Source organism: Balaenoptera musculus, chromosome 16, assembly GCF_009873245.2.
Source record: "Balaenoptera musculus isolate JJ_BM4_2016_0621 chromosome 16, mBalMus1.pri.v3, whole genome shotgun sequence".
Taxonomy (NCBI): Eukaryota; Metazoa; Chordata; class Mammalia; order Artiodactyla; family Balaenopteridae; genus Balaenoptera; species Balaenoptera musculus.
The window spans coordinates 35,092,393-35,113,966 of NC_045800.1; the positions used below are offsets into that span (position 1 = coordinate 35,092,393).

The 21,574-nt window shown below is 40.2% G+C and overlaps 1 protein-coding gene across 5 annotated transcripts in view; it reads left to right on the top strand.

Moving 5' to 3' along the window:
* CPEB3 (cytoplasmic polyadenylation element binding protein 3) overlaps window positions 1-21,574 on the top strand; it is a 181,438-nt gene that overhangs the window by 132,816 nt on the left and 27,048 nt on the right. For all 5 annotated transcript variants that reach the window (XM_036829282.1, XM_036829283.1, XM_036829285.1 and 2 more), the window contains one exon: window positions 12,324-12,438. In XM_036829282.1, coding sequence (XP_036685177.1) covers window positions 12,324-12,438 — 115 coding nt within the window. The remainder of the gene's footprint in view (window positions 1-12,323; window positions 12,439-21,574) is intronic.

Sequence of the window (21,574 nt, forward strand, 5' to 3'; positions counted from 1 at the left end):
TTAAAAAAGATCATAATCATCAATGTTTATATGCCTTTGAATGCAAGGCATTGTGCTGGGTGGTACCCACAGCTGGCTAAATAGAGCCTTCTGGGCCAGGAGCTTATAATCTAAAATGGGATAGCTTCAAATAGGGCAGCGGAGGGGAAGGACAGAGAACGTGGACCCAAAATCATAAATAATGTACACTTCTACAGAATTTATGGTTAAGTTTGTGGTTTCTGAGCCAAAGAGTGTAAGTCACTAGGTAACAGAGGAAGACCGCTTCCTTTCTCCTGACAGAGGGGCTATCAGTGGAGAAGGGGCAAGAATGTTTAGAGCAGAAGAAAAAACTTGGTTAACATGGCAGAAGTAAAGATCCTTAGGTGGTGGGGAGGGGGGTGAGTTTGTGTGTCAAGACTTGATGCTAGGAGTGGGATATAGAGTAAAAATTAGTGGTGTGGACTAAGGGACCAAAGCAGGTATCTGTCATGGGGCCTAAAGCATCCCCTTACACCAGAGGTGTTGGGCTTGGTTGACAGCCAGGTTTATTCTCAGAAATGTGTATGGGGAAAGAGTTGTGGTCAGATGTAAAGTTCCCAGTTTGAGTCTTGGCTCTAGCATTTAAATATCTACTTGACTCTGAATAAGTCACATAATCCTTGCTGCAACTTGGCTTCCTCACCTATAAAATGAGAAGAATAATGGTTCCTCTCTGGGATGTTGAGAGGCTCAGATAAGAACAAAATGAATGTGAAAGCATTTGGTGAGGTTGGGTACTTGAACAAATGGTGCTATTAGTTCTACATAGTGCTAGAGGATTCAGGAGAGCAGGGTTAGAGCTTATCTACCTAGTAACATCTTTTGAAAAGAATGGTGGCATCTAGAACAGGGTTTACAATTGGTTGCAAAAAAATGGTGCTGGGACTTGGCCACCTATAAGTGGGAGATTACAGTATGTAATGCAGAAGAGGGTGTTACTAAAGAGTGGGGATACTGAGTCACGGTACAATAATTGATGCAGAGGAAGAGGCAAGGATTTTAGCAAGTTTGAAAGTATCACTATAATTTTTCAATATCTGGGGCTATTGCCCAATTTTTATAACAGCAGTTAACAGCATTGGATAGGGTAGCTATACAGGTAGCTGTATAGGAAAACAGTAGAAAACAGCAGGCTGGGAAAAAGAGTAGGGAGCCTTTGTTAACTTTCGTCTTAATTTAAACAGTGTAGAGAGGCTGTGTGTTAAGAGGGAGACATGGGGACTGACTAGAATAGGAGTGTGCAGTGTTTCCTCTGAAAAAATAATAAGAAAGCTGCAATAACTTCTACATCTCTTTGGAGTAATATGAAATTAGACAGACTGAGCCCAGTTTGGCAGGGTCAGATGTCAGAGGAAAATGGTCAACCTCCAGAGAGTCTCTGCCACTGACACATCAGTGGGAGTGGGAGTGAGCTCAAAAGGGTTAAGGTGGGGCTGGTCATGCACTGTAGGAGAGGATCTGAAATATGTTCGTCTCTGTAAAACGACAGAGGGGTAGAGGTACATACTGAGATAGTTACACCCGGAGTAGATTAAGAAGCTGTTGAATTGAGGGGAGGGGTCTGGAGGTGAGCAGATGGGGCTTGTGTACCTTGGAAGGGCCATGTCACTGGCTGTGTGGGAGGAGGTGGGTCATATGTTCTGTCAGGGCAAGCGCACACCAGGGCTGGACGTCTTGTGAGAGGGGATGAGCAGCGGCGGTTGCAGGCGGAGGTGGTATGGACGCGACACCAGCACTGTTGAGTGTTTCCCCTCCAAACATGTGTATTACCCTTGGCCTGAAGGACCTTTGAAATTAATTAGTGTAATTATCTGTTTCGGAAATGTTTATAGGGGAAACTAACTTTCATTGTTTGTGTTTCTACAAATTTCCTGCCTTATTGCAGTTTCCATTTTCTGAGCCCAAGTGAAGCAGTTTTATTGGAGCTTGGTGAATTCTGAATGGTGGCTGCTGATCACGTATTTCTTTGACCCAGGCATACTCAGCATTTCCAGCATAAACAATTTAAATAAAACTTAGGATGGGAAACATAGAAGTCCCCAAATACCTGTAATTCTAATGAACTGGATCCCATTTTGGGTTCTGGCTCTTTTTGGCTCCATTTTTGAAACCTTCTCTTTCTTGGCTTCAGCTCCACATCTTCCACTCCCAGCCTCATTTGGCCACACTTCCCTACCAGGTTTCGGTACATTCCACCTCATTTTGGATGCTCCCACAGACAGTGAGAGCTGGGTTGAACCTTTGGGAGTAAATAAGGACCTGGGCAATAGCTCAAGGTAAAGTCAGCCTCTAGAGCTCATTCACCAAACCTTCTGAGCTGTGGCTCTTTCTGGCTTTTTCTACTTCTTAGCTTGGCTACCTTTCAGGATCTTAGTGCCCTCATTCTGTTGTTTAGTTCTCTCCAATCCTCCCTGAATTTCTCCTTGGAAATATACACCATATTCTAAAGTGACCTCACAGATTTTCTGTCCTTTGCCCTCTCCCTTTCCCCCAAATCAACCCCCCACTCCCTTTGTGTGGATTAGGTTAATCACATGGTTTTCCTAATACAGCGCCTGATAGAAAGGTTCCCTCTCACTTATCCTTTCTAAGATCATGTTTGTTTTTTAACTCAAATGAATCCATACTTAGTGGATTTCAGGTAGTTATATTTTTGGTCAGTGATTACCTTTCATTAGATGACTCCACTCAGACTATTCTATATATAGGCCTGATCCTGAAAGATGGCAAAAGAAACTGTATTTATGGCCTGATTAATTGACCCCCCCCCCCAGTCTTTTTTTTTTTATAACTTTTATTGGCATATAGTTGATTTACAATGTTGTGTTGGTTTCAGATGTACAACAAAGTGAATCAGTTATACATATACATATATCCACTCTTTTTTAGATTCTTTTCCCATGTAAGCCATTACAGGGTATTGAGTAGAGGACCCCCTCAGTCTTAAAGAATGAAAGACAAATTGGCAAGAGTAGGAATAATTGCAAAGCCTCTAGATCTGTGATTTTTTTTCCCCCTCCTCCAACAAGAGGAGTTCCATAGCTCAGATGTCCCAGGCGTCCCAGAGGATAGCTATGTTCTTGTCCATGCTTTCAGCAAAGCAGGCAGCCATTGTGACAGTGGTCCCTCTTGTTAAGGGAACTCTACTTTTTGAATGTATAAATAGGCTGAACCTGAAGGTTCAAGACAGCGGACTGATAGATGAGGAAACCTAAGAGGGTCTAACAGATTGAGGGGCTGAAAAGAGTAACCTTGAAAAGGAGGTGAGGAAGGAGACGTTATGGTTCTTAACTTCTAGAACACTTTGGCCAGAGATGTGGGATAGCAAACACCTTGAAAGGAGTATCAGAAAAGTTTCCTAATTCCTCCTCCTTACAATTTATAGCACAATCACAATTTATAAATATTCTAAAACATGACAGATTGACTTTGCTATATATTTTTAAACTGTCTTACCGAACTGAAGTGTCTTATGTAAGATGAATTCTTTAGGTTATTGCTCAGGTCATCCACTTAAAACTAGAAAGACAAAAATTAAAAAAAAAAAATTGTGGAAAAAAAAGGAAGCTGGAAATAGAGGCCGGTTTAATTCTTTAATTTTTAAATCTGTCTAATCTGTCTGTCATTCCAGTGTCTCCTACCCCCATTTATATATCAGAGGAATCTCTAGCATTTTTCATCACTTTTTTTAGTTACAAAAATAGGCTGGATTGTTTTGCCTAGGATTTAAGCTCTCTCCAGCCCACATACAGCTTTTAAAAATGCTGTGCCTTCCTTTCTTCCTTCAAACCACATTTGAGTGCCTACTATGTGCAAGGCTTTAGTATTGGTTACTATGAATCAGAACTTATTTTGAACCAGACATAAAATCCTGTGTTCAAAAACTTAATAATATAATGAATAGATAAAACAAGTGTATAAATAGACAAATCTGTAGAGCCTGGTGCATAAGAGGTTCTCAGATATTTGTCAAATTAAGAAAAAGAACAAATACAACGAGGTAAGATGTAGATTAAGCACTTTGGACAGTTTATACATACCAGGAGTGATGAAAGAAAGCTTCTTGGATGAAGTGTCATTTAAACGAGGTCTTGAAGCATGAAGAGAGTTTGGAGATTGGCCAGGAGAAGTATGGAGGTGTGGGGGAGTAGACATTTTGGAGAAAGGCAACAGTGTGAACACAGAAATGAGAAATTGTGTGGTATGAATGCAGAACACTTAGGATGGAACACAAATATATGAAAGGGAGTAGAGGGAAATTAAATTGGGAAAGACAGGTAGGGGCTTGTAGGGCAGTCTTGATTGATGGCCTCAGTCCTTGGGTTTGTGGTATATTTACTCAAACTCTTTCATTCCCCACCTGCTACCCACTAAGACAATAACTATAATTTTATCTTGGCTCAATCAAATCTGGTTTTGTGTCATATCCCATCTTGGAAATCTTTAGCACTTCTAATCTTCTTGATTTATTTATTTGTTGCTTGGTCTAAATTCATGCTTTGGGCACCTCCCATCTTAAGAATTTCTCCAAAGAAAGAATTCCTCCTTTAAAATGAGAGCAGTACCGCCTATTCATAATAAGTCTTATTTTTTTTTCTCCATGAATCTCTGATTTTGCAAATGGGTCCAGAGTTTCTTAATGCTTGAGTCTTTGGAAGCTGTTATTCCTTTCTAGGGAGGTCTAAAAGATGCTGCAGTTCCAGTGTACAAAATGGTAACCAGGGGACTAAATAGCCAATACCATCCCCTAAGGGATCGTAGTCAGTGTTTTCCAAAGTGTGTTCTGAAGAACGCTTGTCTCATCAAACACTGGTCTCTTGAGAGGATCATTGACAGAAGGTTTGCTCTTAATAATAATAGGTGTCCCTTATTGAGCACTTACTTTGTACATTTTATATCCATTTTCTCCTTTAATTAAAGATTCCATAGCCAAGAACATTTGGGAAACATTGATATATTAAAGTTCTGAGGAGTTTTGCGATAAATAAATGTGTGTAATATTGTTTAATCCAGCATATTATATACCTCTTTGGGGATTATACTTGCGAAGATTCTGGTGGAATTAGTATTGCATGAAGCTCGCTCAAAGAATAGGCTTCTTCCCAGGAAAAACTTAGGTAACGTGAACTTTTATGTGTACATCCCTCTCAAGAGTTTGAGTGATCGGCATGCCAGTGACAACATCCTTGCCCTAGTGCCATGGAACTGAAAATACACATTTATGTAGACATTGGACAAAATTGTCTGGCTGCAGCGCAAGAGTGCCTGAGGCTATGAACCTAGAAGTTAAAATAGCCAGTTTCATTGCCAAATCATATTTGAGCTTTTCTAACTGCTAGTTTTGTTTAGTAGCTTTAAGAAGAGTCTATGGGTCATTTCTTAATGCGTTGAAAATGGGCCAAATGAGATTGGAAAGAAGAGAGAGGTTAATCATTCACAAATAAAAATGCGTTTTGGCTTTTCCAGGAGACTCTTGGGAAGCAGAGCTGGTGGCCAGTAGCCTGGAGGACAGGGAGCCTTGCAGGCACACAGCATCGTTGCAGTGGAAAGAGTGTCTGTAGACTCGGGGTCAGATAAACCTGGGTTTCGGTCCTGAGTTGACGTCACACTTCTGAGTCTTAGTTTCCTTGTTTTTAAAGTAGAGATAATTTTTACAGCATAACAGTTACGGTGAGTTTAAATGTGACAGTGTATGTAAAATGCCTAGCACAGTGGTGCAGTGTAGGTGCTCAAAAGTGCTAGTTTCTTCTTTCTTTCAAAAGGGAATCGTCTATCACGCTTGTACTTTCTAAGTGATGCGGGAATATCAGAAGTGACGATGAACACTAGGTAATTCTGATCCCCGCGTGCGTCACCTAGTGGCATCAGAAATTTGCACTGATTAGGCCCAAGCCCTGGCGTACCCACTGGTGACCAGACACAGTGTATTTCCATGCCTCTAGAAGGTAGCTTTCAGTGGAGTGAGGAGAGTGATTGGGGAGCTATAGAGGGGCAGCTGCTGGACAAGTTCTTACAGCACCACTGTCTGCCCCTCGGGAAAACCTTCGTTAATTCACCAGCACGCTGAGGAGCACAGAGCACTCACTAAGGGTTGGGTGCTGTGATGGGCAGTTGGGACCCACACAGAGATATGGTCTCAGCCTTAGAGGCCCCCAGAGTCCAATGGAGGGAAATAGCCAAGTGAATAGTAAGTGGAGTAAGGAGTCACAGGTGCTATGATGGACGCATTATAGACGGTAGTTGAGGTGGGGTGGCTCAAAAGCAAAGTGGTCAGGTGTTCCTGAGGGAGTCTGGAAGGCCTTTAGAGGGAAGATGTTTCCTTGAATCTTACGGTTGTAAATACGGGTATTAATCATAGCATCTAATTGATAGTGGCTTTATTACATCAAGCATAGAGCAAGGATGTACATCACCATTTTGGGGGCACAGTTTATGCATGCTCTGTTTTTGTACTGGGTGCCCTTATGCAACAGTATACAGAGTGTTATTTGAATTGTTCAACAGTAACTGAAGTTCCCGTTGGGGCTGTAAGCCTGTGGTTTCCGTGCCTCAGGCTGTGTAGCCTGGTGTGGATGGCAGCAATTTCCTTTTTGTACCTGCAGAGTGTTTCTTGATGCTGGTGGTGGGTGTGGAGCATCCTGGGAGAGCGTAAGAGAATTTCCCAGGGTTACTTTCGGCTTCCTGTCTAAGAAGAATCCAGGCTATTTTGCTGAGGTTCTTTGGGGCCTGTGATCTACTGGTATCTGAGGAATAGTCTTAGTGTGAGAGTGAGAGCTTTTTGCTTTGAGTCCCAGTGGAGTTCTGCCTGGAAGCCCCAGAGCTGCCCAGGGTACAGAAGTCTTATCAAGGCCAATGACTCTGAGCAGATGTTAAGTTTCTTTCTGGCCACTTACCGCAGAAGATACAGGGAGGGCATCTTCTTTTCCTCTCTTTTGGGTGGAGGGCAGCATTTGAGAATCATAGGTAGCATCTGAACTCCACAAAGGCGGCTGAGCCGTTTGTTCGGGAGCTATGTGGTGAAAATTAGGTTGACATGAGATACCAAATGTGAATATACTTTGAAGAGTCCAAACCACAGTTATTGCTGTTACGGCTATTAGTTTTGGTGGTTATAGTAATAAAACAACCCCTTACACATGGAAGAGATAAAGATGCCTCACAAACCACAGACTAGTTTATTTGTGATACTGTGGGGCACTCCAGTCATTCTGTGAGGTCTGGGATTCTTAAAATAGAATTGCTGACAGCTGGGGTGGGTGTGAGTTCATTGCCACTGCAGCCGCGCTGTTGCAGCTGTATCAGCGGCCCTCGGTTTAGCTGACTCATCCTGGTTGTCAGAAGAGCCGGGAAGCTGCTGCTCACTGGGGAGAGCAGTCCTGATGGTTCTGCACTATTGTTTTTCTGATTCGTGTACATTGAAAGGATTGTAGGATTAGGGAGAGAAAAATGGAGACCTTTTCCTGAAGAGCTTGAGTAGGAGTTTGAAGAGTGTTGAAAAGAGGAAAAAGGAAATGGGGTGGGGTTGGGGGGATGCTGAGCCATGAGCTTTATGGATAATTCGTGGGAAAGAGATCAAATGGCAGGGAAGGGGGATTTGGTCAGGTGATTTCCTGAACTAGCCACCGGATTGCACTGTTGACTCTGAACAGTTTGGTTGCTTTTTGGAGCTGCCTTGAGCCCAACAAATGAAAAGGAAGGCAGTGTGCAGTAGACCCTTCATGTGGTAGATGTTTGTAACCTAAGGAGAGCACCAGACCGCATATAGGGTGAGATGTTTAAAATGAGCTCAAGATAACATTATTGACTGGTAGATAATGTCTAAATTCTAAATAGTGGTCTAAACTGAGAGAATTCTAGAGCTATAGGGAGATTTGGTCATGTTCAGAAACTTGAAGTCCTAAGGTTTGTGTTTAAGACTGTTCTTACTAAAACTGTATGTTTTCTCTTATGCTGTTATTAAAGATACAATAAAAATGCATTTTATATTTAATTTTAACTTAGAGGCTTTTGCAAATTTTCAGTGAAATTATCTTTTTAGGAAATGATGTTATCTTGTAGCATCCTGTCAAAATAAGTGACCTCTATTGCATTTCTTAAATTTTTTTCCCTAGAAATTAGCCTAATCCTATCCCTATTAATGACTTTCAGTTTTAACCAGGATGAAATTTTAGTTAACTCTTTGAGAGCAATAGCAGGAAATAAGTGAGGAAAAGGCTTTGATTGAAGTTTCTATGATGTTTTGTTCAATTAGTTCAACCTTATTATGCCATATTTTGATACATACTAAAAAGTAAGATATAATAGGGCAGTATTACCCAAAGTGTGGATATTAATAGGTGTTATGCAAAGAAAATAGGTTCCATGGAAGTAATTTTGGAAATGCTGGCTTAAACAACATTTGAATAGATTCATTTCCTGTAGAACTTCTTAGAGCCTTTAATTAATATACACCAGTGTGTGCTGTGAAGCTCCAAGAAGGAAGTTTGTAACTCTTTCCTAAACACTGCTTTTCTGGCAGAAGAACCCTAGGGATCTGCACTTCACAGAACACACTTTGGGAAACCTTGAAAAGGAAAATTAGTGCTTTTAGTACTAACTGTTGCTATTACATATTAATGTTATGTTCTTTTAGATTTCTTGATGGCTGTTGAAGTCACTTGATGGTATAAACTGGTATATTTATACTACCAAGCTTTATGTTTGGTTTTTGCCTTTATCCTTAAAAAGATTTTGCCTTTGGAGATAAGCAGTTACACAAAGCCAATTATTAATTAAGGAGATAAAAATTTAGAAGACAAATAATTCAGCTAAAAGTAAGTTTATGGTCCTGACCAGAACTTCCACAGGAATACATGCTTAAAAAAGACACTAAAGAAAAACCATTTTTTAATTTTGTCTCATAATCGTTTATGCAATAAAACATTCCATTGTGAGGAGCTGTGTGGTTACTAAACCTTTCTAACCAGAGATCACAGACCGGGGCCCACAGGATAGATCTGGCCTGCAGATAGTTTTGTCTAGCGTGTACAGGTGACTTTATACATTTGAATTAGTTCCCAACATTCAAAAATCTTGAAGTTTTATATAAAAATCTGAATTTTCTAGCTACTTTTGAGAAATGGAAAAGTCTGACAACACATTCGCAAATGCTAACTACTAGCTGGAGCTGAGAGGTGTCTGCTTCCTTTAACAAGAGTGGTTTAACACTGCTACATTTAAAATAGGTAACCAACAAGGACCTACTGTATAGCACAGGGAACTCTGCTCAGTATTCTGTAATAACCTAAATGGGAAAAGAATTTGAAAAAGAATAGATACATGTATATGTGTAACTAAATCACTTTGCTGTACACCTGAAACTAACACAACATTGTTAATCAACTATGCTCCAATAGAAAATAAAAATTTAAAAAAATAAATAAAAGGAGTGGTTTACTCCATTGTGTCACTGCCTGCCTACTAACCGTTGTCCTGGTAGCTTGACATGTTTATGCTGCCTGTCTGGCCCTACAGACATTTGTTTTTGTGTAACCCTTGCTGTGAGGTCATGGCATGGCCAAAGGGCTAGTGGGTGCTCCCTCCCAGATAGCCTCTTCCTAGAGTCACCTTTGTAATCAAATGTGGTCAGGTTTCTTCAGGAGGTAGTGTTGAAACCATGTCAGGCTCATTTAAGGTAATCTTCACCATTCTTCACCTTATCCTTGTTCTTAGGATGTTGTGGCTTTTACTGCCCAGTATAGCCTATTTGACAACGTCCTGCAAGAGTTGTTACACACACACACACACACACACACACACACACACACACACAGAGTAATCCCTATGTATGTAAAAGCTGTTTTGCCAGGGGAAGTTTATGTTGAATTAGGACAGAGATCTAATTTCATCCTTTCTCAAAACTAATTATTAAAGAAATAAAGATAATAAAAAAACAGTTCTTTTACTTATATTCTACCTCTTCTACAAAATATCTGAGCCAGCTTATAAAGTATGGGATTAAAAGAGTAGAGAAACATGTATATATATTTTTTTTCAAAGAGTAAGTCAGAAAGATAGAACATGGATATTAGACCCTGAGAATAAACCTTAGAAGATGGAGAACATGCCTGTGTGAGAATGGTCTTATATTTCAGAGAGAAACCAGAGTGTGAATGGAACTTCTCAGCGCAAACAGTACCACAGTATTACTCTTTGCTTAGCTCTTAGAGTGTACTGATGTTGGCCTGTGTTGACTTTTCTCTGAATCCGCAGTGGTGTGAGCTCTGAGGAGCTGTCCTGTGGTGGCAGCTGGGAAATGTGGGTTTTGTGAATAGGATTAACCATTACTGTCTCCCTAGTCCTCTTCCTGTATTTTTACCAAGAATAGGGTAAGGGAATGGGTTGTGTGTGATGTAATGAAGGGATGGGGAGAGTGTCAGAGGGAAGAAGAGGCAGCAATGAAGACTCTCAACAGGCAGGTTTGAGATCGTCTGCAGAGTTCTTTTGAGCAGCAGTAACCTCCAGCTATTGTACAAGGCTACATTTTCTGTACTTTTGATTAAATGAAACCAGAACACTATGGATACTACACAGGAATTGTTTTCATTTGTGAGCCATATGAGCAAACTCAGTTATCATAAAGTTAATGGAATTACCTGGTCCTGAAGCTGCCTTAACTACTTAATAAAGGATGAGACTAGAAGAAGAGAGGGCTCTGTGTAGAAAAAGATTTGCCCTACTTTTTTTTTTTTTTGGTGACATTAGAGTCCTTTTTCTTAGAGTCAGGACATTGTGTTTTTAATTAAAAATTAATAATGGGCCCTCATGAAGGCATTTGAAAGTGGTGTTTTATGGTATTGGTGAATCTGCCTTTGTGATAAATGTCAAGGGAACGATAATTTAGTCAAACAGACCAAATTTTACAAGGAAAGAACTGGATTTTTTTTTTTAAGTGATAAAGGTAGAGCAGATGCCTGGGTGTTAACAGAATTACAAACAGGTCCAAGGTTTTAGGGTCTAGGGAAGAAGTGGAGATTTTATGGCTTCTGGCTAACTGGTGAAGGCAACTGTGTCGTAAAAGCCCAAAAAGCTGCGGGGCGGGGGCCTACATTTTGTAACAATCATAAGGAACGTGTAGCCTGCTTCTAACTGAGCGATGCCGGTGTCAGAGTTGACCCAAGATGTTTTGAAAGTGTTAATTGGCAGATTTACTACCTTTCAAATAGGAGTACTCCTGGATATAGCCAGGCCACATAAGAAATTATCATACGTGTTTCCTTGCATTGTGTTGTTGGTTGAGTAATGGGGCAAAAGAAGAATTTTGTTGATACTAAGAAAATGAAAATTCAGCTGTTTTGTTTCCTATCCTAATCGATGAGGGGAAAGGAGAGGGGTGTTCCTTAGAGACCGACACTATTTTCTCTGCTTCTATACCTGGCCCACTTCCCAGCGCGCATGGCCAGCTGAGTGACTGGTTGGTTTTCAGGCAGTGCTGAAACTGGCCTTTCGGTATGAGAGGGTTTTTTGTGCTTTTTTTGTTTTGTTCGGTTATGGATTGAAAGGATTATGTTTTAAGGTTACGATTCTGATGGAATACCTTATTTTATATGATAATGGTAAAACAGTGTAAACTATGGGCAGGAAGTCAGAGTCCCAGTGAAGAGACACTACCAGTTAGAAATATGTCATAGAGATTTCTTTTTCTACTCTTTGAAAATTTGCTTCAATTTCTAGGCTTACCTTTATTTAACCAGACTTGTTTAGGAAAATCAGATCAACCAAAAGTCGATAAATCTGTGACCTTCAGTATTTGATATTGCTGGTAATTGTGTGCTAACTTGATAAGTGTTAAACTGTGTTAAATCATATTGCTGAAAGAGAAATGTTTTAATTTTAGGGGGTGATCATTTAAAAGCCAGACATATGGATAATTTTTAGAAAATATTCCCAATGTTCCTGTCCCTCTTTAGGTGAGCTCTTAAAAAACTAAGTGCTGTAATGTGACCGGTTATAAACAGTCTAACATGTGTTAAAATTCAAAACCCAGACTCTATCTATAAAAGACTGCCCTTTTTTAAACCACAGGTGGTTTCTGAAGGTTTCATGGTATATGTCTAGAGTGTTGAGTCTAATACCTGTAAGTAGATTCCCCAAGAGTTCTATTGAAAGCCACTTAATGCAGATTACATTAACTAAAAACTGGATTTTGTTTGGGTTGTGTATGTTGTAAAATGCACAAATCAGTGGGTTTGTCTTTAGTCACCTTATTCTCATTTGGGGTTGATGGAAATGAAGTAAGGACCAAGTAAACGACTTTTTTTCAGGTGCAAATTCGACCATGGAACCTAAGTGACAGTGACTTTGTAATGGATGGTTCTCAGCCTTTGGACCCCAGAAAAACTATCTTTGTTGGGGGAGTTCCACGACCCCTTCGAGCTGGTGAGTGGAAATAGTAACACCACAACAACAAAAGCAACAACAAAATCCCCAATGTGTTTAGTCTTCAATATTTTCTAGGTTTCTGGTCAGCTATGCACAATCTCCAAAAAGAAGGCTGTCAGGTCAGTTTCACTGAGCTGACCCTTAAATGTTTTCTCCCAAGATGTTGTATTTTCTTATGGTACAAGAGTGAATTTCATTAAATTGTTATTTCAGAGGGATGAATTCTAATTAGTGCCTCCCTATTCAACCAATTATTTTTAAAATAATAACAATACATTTGGCAGTGTGCACTCTTATGCCAGTTAGCATTGTTATATATGACAGAAAAAGAAGTCACCCCATCAGAAATCTGTCCAGTGCAGCTGTGTGTCCACTTAGTCAGTGAGGAACCAAACAACTGCTAGAAATTGTGTCACTGGGAATCAAACTGAACTTTTCCCAAGTGAAACAGGTTCCTGTTTTTTCTTATATACTTTGAAAAGTGAGGTATGTATTTGAGCATCTTTATTTTGACTTCTTGAAAGCTCCCCTGTTTTTTGTTTTTTAAGTACCTTTCCAATGATGAAATAATTGTGCCTGCTGGGATTGGGCAGAATCATTATTGACTGGGGCATTTGAAGTGATGCTGGGCTGATGACTTCAATATTTAAATCCAAAGACAAATCTAATTGGTTGTGGATTAGTGTGATTGCCCGTGGAATATAATAAAATTATTTGTAAGAACAAAGTTTTCAAAGTGCTTAAAATAGTTGAGTTTATTTTTTTTTAAATAAGATGAAAAAATAAGGTAGCTGTTGCCACTGTAGTAGCAAAAAGGACAGTGTTATCTCTACGTCAGTGTAAGCAAGTAGACTTAGTTCTACTTAAAAAGTAAAAGAAAAAGCAGAGGTCATTAAAATCAAGTTGTGAAACAGAATTGTAAAATGTACCTACAGCTCTTTGGCTCTATGACTTTGGGGACTTCTTAATTCTGAATGTTCCTCAACATTTCTAACATATTTATTCAAATCTCAACTCCAATCTACTCCTAAAAGATAAGTTTTAGGTCTGTACAAAGATGTATTCATAATTCCATTTTGAAGGACTTTAAAACATATTAATTATGACTGTGGAGTTTGTAATTTTATGGTACTTCAGAAAGTCAAGCATCACTGGGTCTTTTTCTCATTCTCATGGAAAACCTGCCCAGAGAAGGAAAGCAAAACAGCAGAGATGCTTTTCCCCCTTTATCTGCTGTCAGAAAATAAAGTCTAAGCAGGGCTAACTCGAACGTGAACAGCATTATGAGATGAGGGCCAATGCAGCCCTTTGTTTCTAAACAGCTTGTGCTTTAAAAAAAAAATGTGGGTGGGGGCACTGTGTAATATTCCTGGCTTTTTCTAACTGGTGGTGTGTTTAGGAGTGGAGAGGGAGAAAAATCTCCTTTGATAGTGTTTTAACTGCAAATGGATTCTACAAAAATGGACATTCATTGCTAGTATTCTAGCTGTTCTTTTCTGCAACTAAATACAAGCACAAATTAGTTTTAATATCTCAGCTCCTCTCCTTTTTTCTTAGCTGGGAATCTGAAAAACAAATTTCTGAAAGAAAAGTTCCCACAGTTGTAAAAATAACAGAACTGGCTTTGACCTCTTATGTCTATTTTTAAGTCACAGACACAATAGTTTATAAACTAAATTCCCTTTTTTATTAGTCACTCTTTATTCTTTCTGTTTAAATGATTTGAAAGGATAGGTGTGGGCCTCTATATCCTTTTCTCTCTTTAAATCTTGTGATGATCTATTTTTCACACTGTTCTTATGATCACACTGACACTGCAAGACAGGAAACCCAAGATGCTAAATTATATTCTTTCTTTAACGTTCTGTGTCTATAAGATGCTGCAAGTTCTAGGGTTAAACAAGAATTATGTTTAGTTATCTAGTCAGAAATGGGATTTTGTGTTCCCTGCCTAGATAGTACATATTTTGTAAATTTCAAAGTTCTTTTTTTTTAACGTAAGCTAAATTTTTTTGTTTTAAAATTTTGTTTTTGCCACTATTGGCTAGTAATCTACAGTCACTTGGTCTAATGGCAATGTTCCCCCATGCCAGCACCTCCTATAAGTGTAGCTAGTTTCTAGAAGGGTAAACAATCTACATTAGCATCTTAGAATTTTACTGTATCTATCCAAGACTTCCAGATTGGAGGCCATGTAATCTAGATGAAAAGAGTTAACATCTGCAGCTTTTATCCCTGTGCATAGAATTAGTTTTCTTTGGAACACACTGAGCTTTGTGGATTGGTGTGTGTCTTGGAATAGAAGACTGTTTTTAAAAGAATTCATTTTGACTTTGCTAGACAATCTTAAATTGAATACAGTGCAGTTCACTGGAATAATAAACACGTATTGAGCACGCACTGTGTTACTGGCACTGAGAAAATGCACATTATGCCACCCTGAATGGACATCCCACTATCATGTTGAACAGGTCGTCATCTACAGAATCAAAGATTTCAGAACAGAAGAAGATGAGAAATGTATGAATAAAATACTAACTCAGTTAATTGGATGCTAAATTATACTCCTTAACATAATGATTCTCAAATTTTGATTTTTAAATACTTCAGGGCATTTTTAATTATTTCCGGGGGTGTTGTGGTTATGAATTCTGAAAAGTCTTAAAACTATTTCAAGCACTATATACAAGGTGATCCTAGACTAGATATCAGTGATGATGAGACTCAACAGGTGAGATTTTATGTGTCCAGATTGATTTTCACCTTATCCTGGGCCAAAAGTGGTCCTTCAACACGTTACAGTGACTAAAATGTTATCACTCAAGAATTATTCCTTTGGATCTTGTGAGGCTTTTTATCTTTGATATTTTCCCATTGTAAGACAGAGACCATTATCACTAATAAATTATTCTAAATATAGTTATCCCACCAAATAGAAGTGCAGAAACACTTCTAAAGAAACAAGGCAACCTGTTTTAAGTGGTATTGTCTTGACTGAGGAGTTTAGGTTGCTCCTTCTGACCTTTTGACTGAGGAGTTTAGGTTGCTCCTTCTGACCTTTTGACAAGCGTGACTTGACTTTTAAAAATTCAAGTTGGAAAAAATCAGGGGCCTAGAAAAATTAGCCTGAAAATGGGAAAATATCAGTGGAAAATCTAGATGAGTTTACCCAAAGTTGGACTGCCTGATTGTTGCCTTCTCTAAGTCAAATAATACACATTTCTACGTCTCTTGTCTCTCCCTTCCATCACTCCTGTCAGTGACAGTGGCAAGCCCGGGATGGTTTACCTGAAGTCTCCTGGTGTTTCTCCATCTTGCTTTCCTTCCACTCCCCACTTCTCCCCACCCCGACTCTAGGAAAGGCCGTGGGTAGACTCGCCATGCCACCGTGTGGCTAAAGTGTACATATTCTTCAGAGGAGTCAGTACAGGGAAAGGGGTGGTCTGTCTGTCTGGTCTGTCTCTCCTCCCGCTACTACCTGGACGTGCAACAGCATGTTGCCACTCTTCATTCAAGTGTTGTAAGCAGCATGTCTTCCTAAATCTCAGTATGGAAATATCCCTGTTGCGTATCCCTATGGCATTAGAACCTCTCCAGACCACATCCCTTTGCTCTGAGAGCAACTAAGTGCCGGGCTTGGGGGTTATGAGGAGACCACCAGGAAAAAGTGGAAGATGAAGGATCTGGTCCCTGTATTCTTCCCTGGTTTGTAAATGTGAGTATTCTCTGACTCTAGCTTCTTGGCTTAGACATCTCATTTGGGGGCTGCCTCAGTGATCAAGCTTTGGGACCCATCCACTTCCAATTTTGATCAGGCTTGAAAAACCCTCAGTCTTCCTCTCTAATTAGAGGCATCTGGGAGCTGTTCCTCCACTTTATGACTTCCTTCTGACAGTTTATCTGACCAGGTCCTGCAGAACAGATCAGTCTTGAGTTCCCAGAGCCTACCATTTGCCCATCATCTTTGGGTCTCCCATCTTCCTAACTATTGCTCTGATGATTCTTTCCTGTCTTTTTCTCCCCTGCTAATATTCTGTGATGGATCCTGAAATTTCCTTCTCCACCTTACCCCCTCCCAACTCCCCCACCACCACTGTTGTGAGGATGGCTTTCTATGGAAATTCTAGGGAAAAAAATTTTTGAGGTAAATATTCAGTAAGGTATGACATACATCTAGAGAACGTACATGATGAATTTTTCTAAGAGCATTTATTTCAGACATTCTGCAAACATTCTGGTAGTCCACATGTATTAGGAATCACATCCTGATTTGTGATTAAGGAAATAGGAGTATTATAACCATAGCCTTTTTGTTCAGTGAAGTGGTAGCAGGCAGAAATCATCTTTATATCAAGTTTGTCAGCACTAGGAGCTTTTTCTTTTTGTTTTTCTTTCTATCTCTTTTTCTTTTTGGCTGCACCGTGTGGCATGTGGGATCTTAGTTCCCAGACCAGGGATGGAACTCGCACCCCCTGCAGTGGAAGCACAGAGTCTTAACCGCTGGACCTCCAGGGAAGTCCCCCTGCCAACACCTTTTTTTTTTTTTTTTAACATCTTTATTGGAGTATAGTTACTTTAGAATATTGTGTTAGTTTCTGCTGTATAACAAAGTGAATCAGCTATATGTATACATCTATCCCCATATCCACTCCCTCTTGCGTCTTCCTCCCACCCTCCCTATCCCACCCGCTAGGTGGTCACAAAGCACCGAGCTGATCTCCCTGTGCTATGCAGCTGCTTCCCACTAGCTATCTATTTTACATTTGGTAGTGTATATATGTCAATGCTACTCTCTCACTTCGTCCCAGCTTACCCTTCCCCCTCCCCTTGTCCTCAAGTCCATTCTCTACGTCTGCATCTTTATTCCTGTCCTGCCCCTAGGTTCATGAGAACCTTTTTTTTTTTTTTTAAGATTCCATATAGATATGTTAGCATACGGTATTTGTTTTTCTCTTTCTGACTTATTTCTCTCTATATGACAGACTCTAGGTCCATCCACCTCACTACAAATAACTCAATTTCGTTTCTTTTTATGGCTCAGTAATATTCCATTGTATATATGTGCCACATCTTCTTTATCCATTCGTCTGTCAGTGGACACTTAGGTTGCTTCCATGTCCTGGCTATTGTAAATAGTGCTGCAGTGAACATTGTGGACACCTTTTTTTTTTTGTAGAAGCTTTTTCTTTCACCAAGTCCCAAGTTCAGAATGAGTTGTCTCAGATAAACTCCAGAATTGGCATACTGACTTGATTAACTGCATTGCCCTTAGGCTTAAGGATTTTATAATGTCTGTGTTTGTTTGCTCCTCCTCCAAAAAAGCGAACTCTCACCCACAGCCAGTGTCAAAGTTTGCCATATCAGTGGCAGTTTGAGCAACCTTAGCATAAAGCCAAAGTAAGACTGGGATGAATTGGTGCTTATGGAGCAGAAACCAGGCCAAGTAAATGTTAAGCAAAGATTTATGAGTAGAGGGAAAAACAACTGCTGGACAAAACTAAACATTTGAGCACTGCTCTTTGCCCAGCGGTGTGCTCAGAGCCCTCATGTATGTTTAATCCTCATGATAACCCTGTGAGGTTGTAAGTGGTAGACTTTTCATTGTAGAGATAAGGAAGCAGAGTTCAAAGGGGGTGATTAGTCAAGACCACAACAGGTGAAAAAACCAAGGTTCAAACTCAGATCTCCAGACTTCAAGTTTGGGGCTCTTTGCACAGAAGGAAGCTGCTTTATCAAGCTGAGATCTGAGATGTTGTCTCAGTAACAGCAATAACAGTCAATCTGGTACCAGCTCGATTTAATCAAGTTAAAACTCTTATCCTTCTTACTTAGTTGATTGTTCATATCATTTGTTTGAAAATATTCTTAACTTCCCAACGTCTCATGCAGAGTGGAAGCTAATGAGCACATTTCCTCCACTAAAGATGTGTGAACTGCTCTCATGAACCAACTCAGCAATCGTAAACCCAGAAAGTCCACCTTCAAGTTGAATTTTCCTTTCTTTCAGAAGTCCAGACCTCTTGTCATCCTGAGGCGCCTTATGCCTCTTTCCTGTCTGCTTTGTTATTTCCAAAGAGGAGAAATGTAGCTTCTAGATTCACAATTTAGAATCTGGAAAGATGAATGTGTTAGTATTTCCCTCAGGAATCCTCATTCCTGCTTTACCCCGTTTGGCTCTCATAGTGAGTGTCTCAGACTTATACATTGCCTTAGGCTAGCTTTGAAATCTAATTAAATGACAGGAACAGGATCCTGGGGTGGGGCAGGATGGGGAGTCATCATGATTTCCTTTCTGACGAGCTGAAGTCCCTTTCAGATCTCTGTGAAGAATTAGGAGCAAAACAAGGAACCACAGTTGGGGTTCAGAGTCACCTTCACGGCATAGTCACCACAACCCAGAGGCATTCATGGAAACGCTATACGCTACATACAACTGCAATATTCTTGTTTCCTTCTCCAGTCTGGGACACGGTGAAGCTCATCACAAGAGCCAATGTGTGGGTTATACTCATAGTAGTGTACTGTTACCATGGAACAGTTGTTTATGAGATGACTTGAGTTGTCTTAAGAGCACAGAACATCTTATCCAAAGTACAGAATGCCCTTGGATATAGCTACCAGAACTCCTAATTTCCCACCCCTGTGGTGACCAGACACGCTGTGAACACTGTCTGGATGGGAAGGAAAAAATAGAAGTGGTTTGGAGATTCCTGACTTCCTCATGGACTCTATGCCTGCTGTCACCTCCATCTGTCTGAATTTCAGCCTCTACCTGTATGTCCTGCTCCGGTAGCCTCATCTTCCTCAGGTTAAATGTTAAGAACGTGCTCTGGGGAGCTACGCTGTCCTTGTCCTCTACAGAGGATGGTTTAGAATGAGGATTCACTGTCATAGGTTTAGTAGGTGGTTTGACTACATTTTCCAGATAAGACACTTCCTTGATCAAGGACTCACATTTCTTGAGCAGGATTGAGATCATAAGGTATAGACAGACCCACGAAGGTTTTAGTTGACTTCTACCAGATCCTTACTGCTTTTTTTCTGTTTTTGCCTCTTCCTCCCAAGTAGTCAAAATGGTAGCCCTCTTCTTGGCTCAGCTTCCCCCTAATCAGAGGAAGGGAATTTATATGGGGCTTTCCTACATTAACTGATAATACTCACTCTAAAGAACCCTTTAAAACCTAGTCTCTAAAAGTAGTGGTACATTATGACATCTGTAGGTGAATTTGTATCTTCCATATAAAAAATATTTTCAGATTGGGAATTTGTAGGATTTGAGGAGAGCTTGCTCTGTGTTTGTTAGTTACCTATGTAGTGGATGAATTGTTAGTATTTTTTTTTAATGCTGTTTCTACCAACTGGTTACTTTTCTCAATAATTAAAAACTCTGTTTAGTACTTAAGTGACATACCTCTGGTGTTTGAGCCCAGCATGAGTTTAGCCTGCAAGAAGTATTCTTTTAGTGAAGACTTGCTGATTGAGTAAAGGACCAAATACAAACAGCAGTTGTTTGGTCATTATTTACTTTTCTTCAAGGGTCATCACAGTATTAGAACTTTTGTAGTTAAAATACAGATTAAGGTAGAGAGATGGGTAACCTTCATATTCTTCTCCCCCAGAAAACTTTCCTTAGTCACCTTGATTTCTTTCTTGTAGCTTCTCAACAAATTGCCCTTCACTTGAGTGAGACTTCATTGGCTCAAATGTCTGCAGAGTTTTGGGTGGCCAAGAAAATGACTGTATATAAGCTTTTAAGTGGAAATTATTTATTTATATAGTTTTCATAAAAACATAAGTGAATGAGGGTTTCTTTTTCCTATCAAAAGTACGTAACTGCCAGCAGCATCAGCCATGACCTAATCTTTGGCACGTGAAGATGATTTTCCAGCAGCCAGATTCACACAGTGCTTGTGGAAGGTGCCATCTCTGGCATCTGAGGATCCCTAAGGTTCCTTTGGAGACCAAGATGCAGTAGAAGAACCTGTGGTTACAGTAACTCTTCTCTTCAGCTGGAGCTTCAAGCTCACAGCTGGTGTGTATACCTTCTTTGTAAATTAGATATTTTCTTGAATCCTTCCTAAGGGTGGAAGACAAGCGTATTCAGTCCCTTGACAGCATTCTTTTCCTGGCCATTCACCAGGCTGAGGGAGTTTTCACTGTCTTGTTCCGTTCCAGAGGAAGCCAGGTCTTTGGAAAATTAGTGTTTAATTTCCAGGCCCTGAGGTTACATATTTTACTAAGCCCACTTGACTAATAAAGGAAATTCATGAATGACTGCAGTGAATTAATTACACGTTCAGTTTCTTGTTCTCTGTAACTGGAATAATGTTAGCTATGTGAGGAAGTCCCCAAGCCATCAGAAGTTGTTGGGGTGAAGTATGAGGACCCACTGAACTCTGATATTTAGGGTACACACATGATTCTTATTGCATTGTTTGAATGAATGTGATTCCTGGATCCTGCCCCAAGACTGCAGTCAGGGTTCACTTGGGCTCTAACCAGCAATGTTCCCTTGGCTGATGTGACTCAGTAATTCTGATCATGATGGGATCATTGGGATAGCTTTCTGCTGTTCTGTCTTTAAAAGCACTTATTCTCTGGCTTAATTATTGCTAGTTTATTTTCTCTCCTTCTGAAAATTACCTGTTGGCTGGAAGTCATTCTTCCAGTTAGAAACAGGCACTTAGAAAACAATTACCAGTATTAGGCAGTCTGGTTTGGGGACAAATTTTGAAGAAGTTGAATAGAAAGACAGCCTTTCTGTCTGGCGAAATAGCTTTCTTACTGCCTCAGCAGCTTCCTATTACAGGAACCAGTAGTACTTGGCTTTCCTTCTGTTTGTAGAAATCTTACACCGTTCAGCCCTTCAGCCCTTGTACCTGCTGCAGAGTTCTTCCCCTACCCCTCCAGGTTGTGCTGCTTTCCTTCTCCCCAGATACTGATTCCTGTGGAGCTCTACTGTCTGATGGTCTTTGCACACTGGCTGTGTCCCAGGTCATCATCTGTCTTCCCTGTCTGCTCCTTTCCAAATGCCATGTGTAGGTGTTTGAGGGAAGTGGATTCTTGGGTCGTTCCCCAGGGGTAGGACTAAGTCTTTTGGACTTAAACCATGTGAGTGGCCTGAAAGGAATGG